This window comes from Monodelphis domestica, chromosome 3 (genome assembly GCF_027887165.1).
Source record: "Monodelphis domestica isolate mMonDom1 chromosome 3, mMonDom1.pri, whole genome shotgun sequence".
In the NCBI taxonomy this organism is placed as follows: domain Eukaryota; kingdom Metazoa; phylum Chordata; class Mammalia; order Didelphimorphia; family Didelphidae; genus Monodelphis; species Monodelphis domestica.
In genome coordinates this window covers 183,292,107-183,304,498 of record NC_077229.1, presented here as the reverse complement: position 1 = coordinate 183,304,498, position 12,392 = coordinate 183,292,107, and the positions used below count along the sequence as shown (strand labels likewise).

The 12,392-nt window shown below is 36.4% G+C and overlaps 1 protein-coding gene across 1 annotated transcript in view; it reads right to left on the bottom strand.

Moving 5' to 3' along the window:
• Nucleotides 1–1,263: 1,263 nt before the first annotated feature.
• The window catches only part of TMEM64 (transmembrane protein 64), a 100,563-nt gene continuing 89,434 nt past the window's right edge, over nucleotides 1,264–12,392 (bottom strand). The window contains exon 3 of the mRNA XM_056823338.1: nucleotides 1,264–1,822. Within this exon, the coding sequence (XP_056679316.1) occupies nucleotides 1,751–1,822 (72 nt within the window). The 3' untranslated portion in view covers nucleotides 1,264–1,750. The remainder of the gene's footprint in view (nucleotides 1,823–12,392) is intronic.

The following is a 12,392-nucleotide window of genomic DNA, read 5'->3' as shown; positions in this document are numbered from 1 at the left end:
ACCATGTCATGTGATACTGAATACTCTGGGTCAATAGGAAATTAATACATAAACATTTAATTAATGAATCAATGGACAGAGTGTTCAGTGAAAAGCTAGGATGGGAAGGCTGGCTTTTTAGGTTCTTTTGGTGGTGCTCATCAAGATTTAATGTGGGAAGTTTGTGAATTTTCATATCATCTCCACATTCAGACAGGAATGCAAAGGTTTTTTCAAAGCCAAATGCTAAAGATTTTTAGAGATTATTGATGGCTATATCCCTTGATTAGCGTGGATAATTAAGAGCTGAATTGTCTACTAAGTTGACTCCAAAGAGATGACTGTTATATTTAATAAGACAACAGTGAACAATTAAGTTCAGCCAATAATACAACAAAAAATTACATCCTTAAGGGCAGGGTTTATTTTAATCTCCTTCCTTAAGGACAAGAATTTTGTTGTTGTTTTTTGAGTTACCAAAAGTTGAGCAAAAAGGAGTAATCAACAGGTTGGGTCTAGGTTGTTGATGGGTGTATATAGATAGGCAAATAAATAAATAAATAAATAAATAAATAAATAAATATATATATATATATATATGGCAAATTAATTTTTTAAATAAAACCCTTACCTTTCATCTTGGAGTCAATCCAAGGCAGAAGAGTGGTAAGGGCTAGGAAATGGGGGTTAAGTGACTTGCCCAAGGTCACACAGCTAGGAAATGCCTGAGGATAGATTTGAACCTAGGACCTCCCATCTCTAGGCCTGGCTCTCAATCCACTGAACTACCCAGCTGCCCTCAAAATTAACTTTTTTAAAATTTATTTTATTTTTTTATTTGGTCAATTTCAAACATTATTCCCTGGTTATCAAAATCATTTTCTATTCCTCCCTTCCCTCTTCCATCCCCTCCCCTCCCGTAGCCAATGCACAATTCCACTGGGTATTACATGTGTCCTTGACCAGAATCCATTAATTAATTTTTTAAGAAAAGAAAGCACCAGTAAATAGGGGCTGAGGAAGATCCTCATGTCAGTTAAGTAACAAAAACATTCCTATTATCTAGCAGGGGTTCTTACCTGGGTAACTGTGAATTTGTGTGTGTGGGGGGGGTGTCTTTTGTAATCCTTTGTGTTTTATTTTATGCATTTAACAATATTATTGAGAGGAGTCCCTTAGTTCTTCCCAGACTACTAGAGGGGAAAAGGACACCAAAAAAGGCTAAGAACTCCTGGTCTAGAAATTCTAGATTAAGAAAGTCTGAAGACAATTTAACAGAAACATTGCCATGATGTGTGAAGTTGGTTGAAAAACACCTAATGTCTCATGAGGTATTGAACCAATAAATCCTGAAGGGATCATGCTCTTCTTGACTTTAAAAGCCCTTCACAGTCTGGCTCTAAACTCTCTTTCCCAGATGATTGCATATTATTCCCTCTCACACCCTCTAAGCTCCAGGTAAACTGTCTCATTTGCTGTTCCCTCTATGTCAGTCTCTCCCTTGTTTCTATGTCTTTGAACAGGCTGGCTGTCTCTAACTCCTTGAATGCTCTCTACCTTCTCTTCTTTTTGGGACCCCAAGTTTCCTTCCAAGTCCAGTTCAAGTTTTATTCCAGTTCCCTAAAGGCAAATTGCCTTAATATGTGGCTTCTTTGTTCCCACCATTTCTAGCTCACTATATTCTTTTTAGGAGATGGTTTTTACCTTTTAAAACTTATGTCTTCACATTTTTCTGCCACCAACCTCTTCCCACCTTTCAAATAACATTTCTTCATAGTTCCTTAGTTTTAAAATGCTTCATCTCTGACACTCCTTTCTTTTCTATCTTGTTTTGAAGTGTTTTCTATGGAAAGAGAAAGCAAGATGGAAGAGTAAAGCTTTTTGAGTTTATATTCCTGTAGTTCATAAAAGCTTTCTGTTTGACTGAAGAAAAAAAAGTTAGATGTGTGTCCTGACCCTAGATGATATTGACATAGCAATTCAGTGCAGGAAACAACCAATTTTTACTCATCAATCTTCACAAATATGTCACTCTAAAAACTTTATACAATATTTAATATGTCTTCCTTTTTCTGGCAAAGAAAGGGAATAAATGGGGAATAAGCATTTGTGCCAGGTACTGTTCTATACACAAAAAAATCTCATTGTTATTGTTATTATTACCCCCATTTCACAGTTGAGGAGAGCAAGGCTATGTGATTTGTCCAGGGTCACACCAAGAGTAAGTGTCTGAAGTCAAATTTGAACTTGGGACTTCCTCACTCCAGGCCAAGTACTTTATCCACTGCACCACCTACATTGGTCTTAGTAGGTAGTCAGAGTACAAAGTAGCCTCCATGGTGTGATTTGAGGACTATCAGGTAGTTCCTCTGTCCAGAAATTCCTCATTAGCCAACTGACTCCAATATCTAAGATTTTTCCTTTGGAATTCAACAATTTGCCTCTTTGGGGATACCATTTTGTAAGCAAAGAAAGAACTCTAGGAGAAAAAAACAAAGCATCAGCTATTACCAGTCATTAACATCTCACAATCTACCCATTTATCAGATGTCTTTCCTCTGTGTCACTTGATAAAGGAGCACCGAAAGAATAAGTTTTAAAATGAAAGTGATAAAGAAAGACAATTGTAAAAGGAACACTGGGGGCCTCTGAGGGAGGAGAAAGAGCATAAGAGGGGAATTTCAAGAGGGAATATCATTGTAGATACAGGGGTGGATCAAGAAAGGCTTCACTGGGAAAGGTTGTTATTTTGGCTTTTCGATCATTTTAGTCTGGCCAGTTCTTCATGCCCCATTTGGGGTTTTCTTGGAAAAGATACTGAAGTCATTTGCCATTTTCTTTTCAGACTCATTTTTCCAATGATAAAACTGAGGTAAAGAGACTTATCCAGTGTCTGTGGCCAGATTTGAACTCAAGAAGTCTTCCTGACTCCAAGCCCAGTGCTTTATCCACTATGCCACCTACCTGCCCTGCAGAGGAGGCAGCATTTGTTTTGTACTTTAAAGAATGGAAAGGAATCATGTAACCATGGGAAAATATTCTAAATTAATTAATTAAATGAATATTTTTTTAGAAATAAAATAAAAATAAAGAATGGAAAGGAATTACAGAGGAAATGGGATGTTCCTAGTATAGGGTCTAAACAAAGCCCTTGAGGTAAGAGCAGTATATATGTCCAGAGCTCTGAGAATGATATGGTAGGATTTAATCACAAAATATAAGACAAATAATAGGGCAGATGAGCAGAAAGGGTAGAACTAGATTGTGAAGGGCCTTGAATGCCAACAAAAGGAGTATGAATTTAATATAGTAGACAATAGAAAGTCAGGGAAGGTTTCTAAGTAGCGAAGTGACATGGCCAGATCTATATTTAAGGAAGACTTTTACCAGAGGGAAGAAAGAATAGAGGCTGTTTCAAGATTACTGCAACAGTCAAGGCAAGTGGTGGTAAATGGCCTCTACTAAAATGGTGGCAGTGGGAATTAAAAGAAGGGGATGATACAAAAGATGCTACTGAGGTAGAATTGAAAAGGTTTAGAGATTTGAAGTGAGGGAAAAGGTAGAAGAAAAGGTCACAAGATGGTAGATAGTTTGTCAGATAGAGAGTCATGAAGGTCTAAGTTCAAATGCTTCTCTCAATACTTGCTAGCAATATGACCATGGGCAAGTCATTTAACTTCCCCCAGCTTCAATTTCTCCATTTTAAAGATAGGGGTCCTAAAAGCTCCAGTGTCACAAGATTGTTCTCAGAGTCAAATGATAGTCTTTATGTAAAATACTTTTTTGCAAATTTTAAAACATTAAAGTACTTTCACTGACTATTAGAATCTTAGATCTAAGGTTAACTAGAAGGTGCTTTAGGACCACTTAATTCAGCTCCCTAATTTCAAAGAACTGAGGCTCAAGGAAGCTAATTTACTTGCCAGGGTAATAGGGTTAGTAAATATTGATGTTGGATTGCACCTAGCCCCTTAATTCCATATTCAATGCTCTTTTCTCCTCACCACATTTTTAACTTACTAACAGAATAAGGAAAACAACTGGAAGAAGATATTCTAGGCATATGTGTAGCTTGCATCTAAGGCAGGTAGTGAGACTGGATGATACCAACTGGCGAGCCAGGATTATAGAAGATAGTTTGTTGTCACAAGCTCTGGGGCACACAAATCATTATTTCTTTTTACTTTGTTCTTCTGAATTTAAAAATCAATAGTAAACAAAAAACATTTAAATATACAAAGAACAAGAATGACTAGATATGAAAGCAAACTTCTGTTACTTGCAATTTGTTTGGAGGAAAATATGTTAAATTTAACAAAGTAGTAACAAAATCGTCCTGTATATTTGTTCCTCTTCCTGAATTTTTTTTCCTTCTGTGTATTTTAATTTAATTAATATTTCTATTTCTTGAATCTCCTTCAGTTTCCCCTAACTCATCCCCAGCCCTAAATAGAAGCTCCATTCTTGTTACTAAAAAAGGCATATTCAAGAAAAACAAACATTAACCATGTCGGAAACTGTGCTTTATTCTGTAAGTGGGAAGCATGCTTCTTTATCAGTCTTCTGAAGTCATGATTATTGCATTGATCAGCTTTCTTAGATCTTTACAGTTATTTTCCTTCACATTTTTGTGGTCATCATGTACATGATTATCTAAACAAATCTGGTCTTAAAGTCAGAAGATCTGAGTTCAAATCCCACCTCTGAAACATACTATGTGGTCCTGGGCAGGTCATTTAATCATTCAATGCTTAAAGTTTACTCCATGTTCCCCTGAGGGTCCCAGAGATACTTTTAGGGGATCCATGAGGTCAAAACCATTCTTATAATAATACTAGGATAGTATTTACCTTTTAAAATATTCCTCCATTTCCCAACTAAATATATTTGATAGACTGAATTTTCTTCATATAATGCTCTTCATTTTTTCAATCAAAACAACAGATTACAATAGATTAAATGCACAAGCAGATATGAGAATCTGTCTGCATCAGTCATTAAAGAGATTTTCAGATATTTAAAACAATGCCATATGTGATTTTTAAAAAAATATAGATATTTTTCCAAAAAGTGTTATTTAAGAATAAATATTTAAACTAGATCAGTTTTAATTTCTTATTATAAATATATGATTAAGTATATATAGATATATGTGCATATATTATGTATATCCACATAAACAAATGTTCTTTGGATACTTAATAATTATTATTGTATTTAAAGAACTCTTGTTTTCTGTTTTAGTAACAACTTTAAGACAGAAGGGAAAGCGCTGGTCAATTGGGGTTAAGTGACTTGCCCAGGGTCACACAGCTAGTGTCTAAATTCAGATTTGAACCCAGGTTCTCCTGACTCCAGACCTGGTGCTCTATCCACTGTACCATCTCACTGCTCCCATCCAGTTCCTTTAAAGCTAAGAAGGGTATAAAAGCAGCAATGTAGTCTTTATAGATCATGCTTTGTATCACAAAAGGCAGAAATACCTCTTCCCACCTTCTATTTGTCCCCATTAGCTACAGGCAAACATGTCCATAAATACATTGTAAGACTGGTTAGGTTTGCCCTATGACTCCCCCATTCTACTAACTTTGTCCTTTCTTTCATCAGTGGAAATCTCTTACCCTGGCTGGGACACCCACCTTTTCTTTGGGAGTCCTACTCAGCCTACCAGTGTAGGTTTGAAGATGGAGACAGGCTTCAGTCTAAATGGGCTTCGATGAATATATTTCTTTAGTGCTAACACTTTTCATATCTAATCATAGAATGTAGTTTTATTTCTAAGTATAGAAGGTCAATTTTTGCCTCCACTAAAGAAATTGCAGGCATTAGTACCCCTTTTTAGGCATCATCCCAAATTAGTTCTAAGGACGGCACAAAAAGTATTAAACATAATCACAATGAACAAAAAGAGGGCAGTTAGGTGGCACAGTAGATAGAGCGCCAGGTCTAGACTTGGGAAGACCTGAGTTCAAAAATGGTCTGAGACACTGAGTAAATCACTTAACTCTGTTTGCCTCAATTTCCTCATCTGTTAAATGAGATGGAGAAGAAAATGACAAGCTACTCCAGGATCTTTGCCAAGAAAACCTCAACTCTGCATTCCTCTGGAGGGTCTCAGAGATATGTTCAGGGGATCTATGAGGACAAAACCATTTGGGGGGTAATAAAAAGTTTGACACAACTGAACAACAAAACTAGCAAAAAACTGAACAACAACAAAAAAACCTGTTAGGCATTTACCACCAGCCTGGGTTCTGGAAGAGATCCAAAGTTTAGATAAGACAGAATTTATCTTTATGGAGGTTATAGTCATTGGCTCATTTACTTATTTATCTGTTTATTTAGGTGTTTACACATTTATATGTTTATATATGTATGTGTGTATTTTGATATAAATCTATAATTTTGTCAATGTAAGAAATTCCCCAATAAGGAAACCCTTTCTACCAATGTAGACCAGCAATTTTTTCAGAAACTTCTAGTTTCAAAAGGTTTCCTGGAGCCCCTGAGGAGTTGTGGCATGCCTAGGGTCACAATATCCATATGTGTCAGAGTTGGGACTTAAATTCAGGTCTTTCTGACTCTGAGATTTACTCTCTATTCAATACTCCCACATTATCTTTCTATGAGGTCAAATATTTCCTGATGAAAAGGATCTTTGAAAACAATTAGTTCAAGCTTTCCATTTTAAAGATGAAGAAACTAAAACCCAAATCACATAAATGGTAAATGGCCAAGCTGGGATTTGAAATTGGATCCTCAATCAATCATTTTTTCTTTGTGCTACTGTTTTCTCCAAGTTTAATAAGGATATAACATTCACACAGGAAATACACAAAGCTATGTGATAAGCACATTACATAGATTAAAAACAAAATGTACATTTCCCTCCTATATCATTTATTATTTATTTAACTCTATTAGCCAGTAACATATCAAAAAAGAAGTGAAGATGGTCAGTCTGGAGAAGATTCAGAGGACAGATGAAAAATAAGTATTTTAATATATGGAATCAGTGTGATTTAATTGTACAAATCACAAACCAACCCTTTTTTACCTTTGCACTTCCCTTAGCTCTTTAAAAACCTAGTCAAAGGGAAAAAATAATTTGGCACAATGGATAAATATTCCAAGTCATGAATAGAGAATCTACAAATTTGGAGGCTCTCCTATACTTTCGAGTTGAACACCATTCCCTTGACAAGGATAAAAATGCCATGTATACTTCATATCTCACAAGCCAATGAAGTTATTCTTTGGAAATAATTTGAGTTCTTTATGATAAAGATGTTGCATCAGTGCTATATAAATATTACTGAAAAGTATATTGATTTTGACTACAGATTTTCTTTCATTTTGTCTGGAATGAATGAATGAAGCACCTGCACCTTTGGCTCTCCATAAAAAAAGCAAAACTGATAAATTATTCAAGTAGAAGTCTGGTAAACAAGTTAAAACATGGAGTACTCTATGAATTAAATGCAAAGTATAATCAAATCATATGTTAATTTTCTACAAATTACAGACGAGTAAATGAAATTAGACTTTTGACCTGAAACTCAATCTGTAATCCTTCCTTGCCAATACCAGCTGAGCTCTAGGCACACATTTTCAGAGAGACTGACCGTGTATCTATTACAAACATGGTTCTATATGTCATTGTTGTGTCTTCTCCATATTGCATGGAGTCAGAATTTTAAAATGCTATTTGAATATTAGATTAAAGGCTGCTTTATTTACAAGGTGTGGAGACCCATAGTTCCAGTACTGACAGATCCTTCTTTGTGATTAGAGCCAAGAGATAAACCAAGCCAGTTCCAGCAATCTGCTAAGTGAATGGTAAAAGGTCTTAAGTAGGTATATTTGACTGAATAAAGGGGAGCATCTAAATCCAAAGTTATTTCTCCAAGAATAACTTTAATATATCTGTCAGAGTACAGTTCAGACTTCAAAATAGATGATCATATAGGGGGAAGTGACAAGCATTAATTCCTGCATACTGTGGCCATATCTACAAAGAATGGACTTTTCAAATTTCACTACGTTATTTGGTTCAAAAAGTCTTCTGGGTAGGGTTTTCTAAGAAGATTTTTGTTAAACATCAACAGTAGAAGACCAAATTGCATCATTCACACAAGACATAGAGACTTCATAGCTTTCTCCTTGAGATTCTTGTGACATATAAAACTCTCTACATGACTACTAGAAAGTCTTTCTGGCAATCTGAAATTTAAGAGGTAGTGGGCAAAGTGGATTGATGGTATATATTTAAAGGTCTTTTCCCCCAGAGAAAAAGTAATCAAAAGAATTTTCCAAGACAGACAATGAATTCTATGAACACCATTAAAGGTGTTATTATCTTGCCATCCAGTGGTTACATAAAGTATCACAGTGTTATGCTCCAAATATATTCCACATTTACAGTACAGAATAATCAGGCAGGCAGATGATCTGAAGAGGAATAGTTCTGGGATGGAGTGATTTTTTAGAAGAATGCACTGTAAATACGGAACTATGTGTTAAAATAATATTGCAAGGCCATCTTGTGGTAAAAAGGGGAAATCCAATTGTTTTATGTCACCAAAGTCACAATTTTCACATTTGCTTCATTTTTAAAAAAGATAAAGATATTTCCACAGAAAGCACAAGAGTGAAAAAGCTGATCACAATTACAAAATTTTGATAATCCCTAGAAGTAGAAGAGGGGCTTCGAACTTTAGAGACTCTCTGGATTCTTTGATCCAGGTTCATATTCTGGCTTGGTCAATTACTACAACCTGTACAACCTCAAAAAAAAAAAATAACATTTTTGGTTCTCAGTTTCTTCTTTCAGATGAGGAAGTTGAAGTAGGTGATCTTTAAGTCCCTATTAATCTGGAAAATCCTATATAATTTGATTCTAATGAGTTCATAAATAAGCCATCTATTAAATGCCTACTATATACCCAGTATGTTAAGCAGAAACGTGATTATTTTGCAACTGTTTTTGATTTGTTTCTGACTCTTTGTGATCCCTTTTGGAGTTTTCTTGGCAAGGTTACTAGAGTGGATTTCCATTTCCTTCTACAGCTCATTTTATAGGTGAGGAAATAGACACAAACAAGGGTAAGTGACTTGCCCAGAGTCACACAGCTGGTAAACGTCTGAGGCCAGATTTTCATTCAGATCTTCCTGATCCTAAGCCCAGAGATCTTTCTTCTGTGCCATCTAGCTGCCCCCAACACACAAGCAGAGCGATATTGCAACATTTCATAAAATTCCTCTCTGTTCATTAGATCTAAGCCTTATTATCAATTAATATGGTCTGAAGTAAGATCATAGATTTAGAACTAGAAAGAACCTCGGAGGTTGTGTACAATCCATTATATTGATCAAGTAGGGGGAACAGTGGATAGAGTTCTGAATCTCATCATAAGCCCTGAATTCAAATCCAACCTCAGATACATGCTAGCTATGTGACCCTGGGCAAGTCACCTAATCCCATTTGCCTCAGTTTCCTTATCTCTAAAATGAAATAAAGAAGAAAATGACAAGTATCTTTGCCAAGAAAATTACAAATGGGGTCAAGAAGAGTTAGACACAACTGAAATAAAGGAACAACAACAGACACTCTACTAGATAACAAATAAAGATTACTGAAAAGCACAGTATGACTGTCCTTCAAAATAAATCCAAAATTAGTCTTTTGATAGTACTTATATGAAGACAGTCCCCCATCTCCAATCTCATCATGTCTTCCAAAGTCTGGAAACAATCTTTCTGCACTGTTGCCACAATAAGAATATTGTATTAGTGTCACAAGAAAGAAAGCAACCCACACAAAAGGAAGAGGAATATCTCACATCAAGTATATAGTCAGAGAGTTATTAAACATGTATTAAGTACTTCCTATATGCTAGGGATACAAAGAAGCAAAAAACATTCCTTACCATCAAGGACTCACAGTCTAATGAGACATGCAAACAAATATGTATAGACAAGCTACACACAGTATAAATAGGAAATAATCGACAAAGGGAAGACACTCAAATTAAGAGGACTTGAGAAAGGCATTTTGTAAAAGATGGGGTTTTAGAGGGGATGTGAAGAAAGCCAAGAAAGACAGACAGCAGAGATGTGGTGGGAGAGCTTTCCAAGCATGGGAGAGACATCATGAAAAAATGCTGGGACATAAGATGGAGTATCTGGTGCATAGAACAGAAAATGGCTCTGGACCAAAAAGGTGGAAGGCAAGGGTAGATTATGAAGGATTTCGATTCCCAAACAGAGGATTTTGTATTTCATTCTGGTGATAGGTAGCCATGGGAGTTTTTTTTTTTTGTATTGTACAGTATTTTTATTTATTTTGTTAAAACTTTCCAATTATATTTTGATCTGGTTCTAGCTGCATTAAGGAATTGAACCATGGGAGTTTTATTGAAGTGTTGTGGCTGGGAAAGGTTGCCATAGTTAGACCTGTGCTTTAGGAAATAACTTTAATGGCAGAATGGAAGATGGATTGGAGTCAGGAAAGATTCAAGGCAGGCAGACCCACCAGCAGGATACTGTCCAGATGTAAGATGATGAGGGTCTGCACCAGCATGGTGGTATTATAAGGTGAGAGAATGCATTTGAAAGGTGTTTCAAAGATGAAATAGACAGGCATTGGTAGTAGATTGACTATGAGGGTAATAAGAGATAGTGAGGGATTGAAGATGATCTCTGTTGTAAGCCTGAAGGACTGGAAGGTTGATGCTACTCTTGAGAGTAAAAGGGAAATTTGGAGAAGGAGAAAGGTTAGGTGGAAAGATAATGAATTCAATTTTAAACAAGTTGAGTTTAAGATGTCTACTGCACATCTAGTTTGAGATGGATATATGAATGGAAATGGAAAAGTTCAGTTGTGCTATGTCAAACTTCCAATTACTTTTAATGCATTTTCAGTTTTTAATTAGCTTTCTAGCACTGGGTAGAAACTATACTTTAATGGGCCAACATTATGAAATTACTTATTCACAGAGCTGTGAACTATTAACAGAGTGCAAATACATACAACATTAAAAAAATGTTATCAAGTGCTATTGCTTCTATTTTCCCAACATCTCTTACATCTGTTTAGTCTTCTTTCTTCCCCCATTCCTACCTTATTTAGCACCTTCCTGGACTTTTGCAATAGTTTCCCAGTAGGTCTTTCCACCATCATTCTTTTTTCCCTTTCCAATTTAACCTTCCTGAAATTGGCAGGGAAGGAGGGGGTACACACACACACACACACACAGACACACATACACACACACACACACACATCTTACACCAAGAGATTGACTTGAGATCAGATATTTAGAGCTCTAAGGGACCTTTAGAAATCATCTGGTCCAACCTTTTCATTTTATAGATAAGAAAACAAACACTCTAAAAAGTGAAATTTTTGGTCCAGTGTTGCCATATAGTAAGTTTAATGTAGAATCTGAATCTGGTCCTCTGGTTGCAAACCCAGGAACCTTTCCACTGTAATACTTTAATTCAAAAATATTTTTTAAATGGAGATGATACCCAAATTAATTTATAGAACTTGGGGCTCTCTGAAACTACTAAGAAAAACAAAGTAACTCCACTTCCCATTAGCAGTTTCCTAGTTTTTGCAAAACTAGGATAAGTTGGTCCCCTGAAATCTCAACATCATGTTGATTGACTTCGTTTTTTATATTTAACATCTTCTCAACACCTCATTGACCTCTCCCCTCCATTGGAAGTTTGGAAGGTGGAGCACTAAGATCCTCCCAAAGCCTTAGAGGTCCTCTAACTTCAAGAACTTTCCAGGTAACTCTCCATTCTCCATCAGCAACTCCACTTGGTTTCTATTCCAGGAACATCATGCTCCTGAGCCAAGTATAACCAAATGGCTTCCCCTTCTCTCTCCCTTTCAGCTTCCTTTTGTGTTTTACCCCCTATTCTATTATAAGCTTCTCAAGGGCAGGCTTGTTATTGTCGTTCATTCATCATGACCCTATTTGGAGTTTCTTGACAGCGATATTGGAGTGGTTTGCCATTTCATTGTCCAACTCATTTTATAGATGAGTAAACTGAGGCAAACAGGATAAGTGGCTTGCCCAGGGTCACGTAGTGTCTGAGGTCAGATATGAATTAGGGCAGCATTGGTGAGGATTTCCAACATGAATCCAAACTGCAACTTCAAGTTGCCTGTGAGTCCCCACATAACCAGGGCAGGGCATGCAAAAAATGTCCTCAGGCATTGAGAAAACTGGGAACAGAGAAGCCCCATCCCCTGCCGGCTGGGCATGCGTACCAATGTTTCACCAATGTTGAACTAGGGTCTTCCTGACTCCAGGCCCAGTGTTCTATCCACTGCTTCTTGAGGGCAGGGAATGTCTTTTTCGTACTTGTTTTCTCAGTTCTTAGCACAATACCTGATA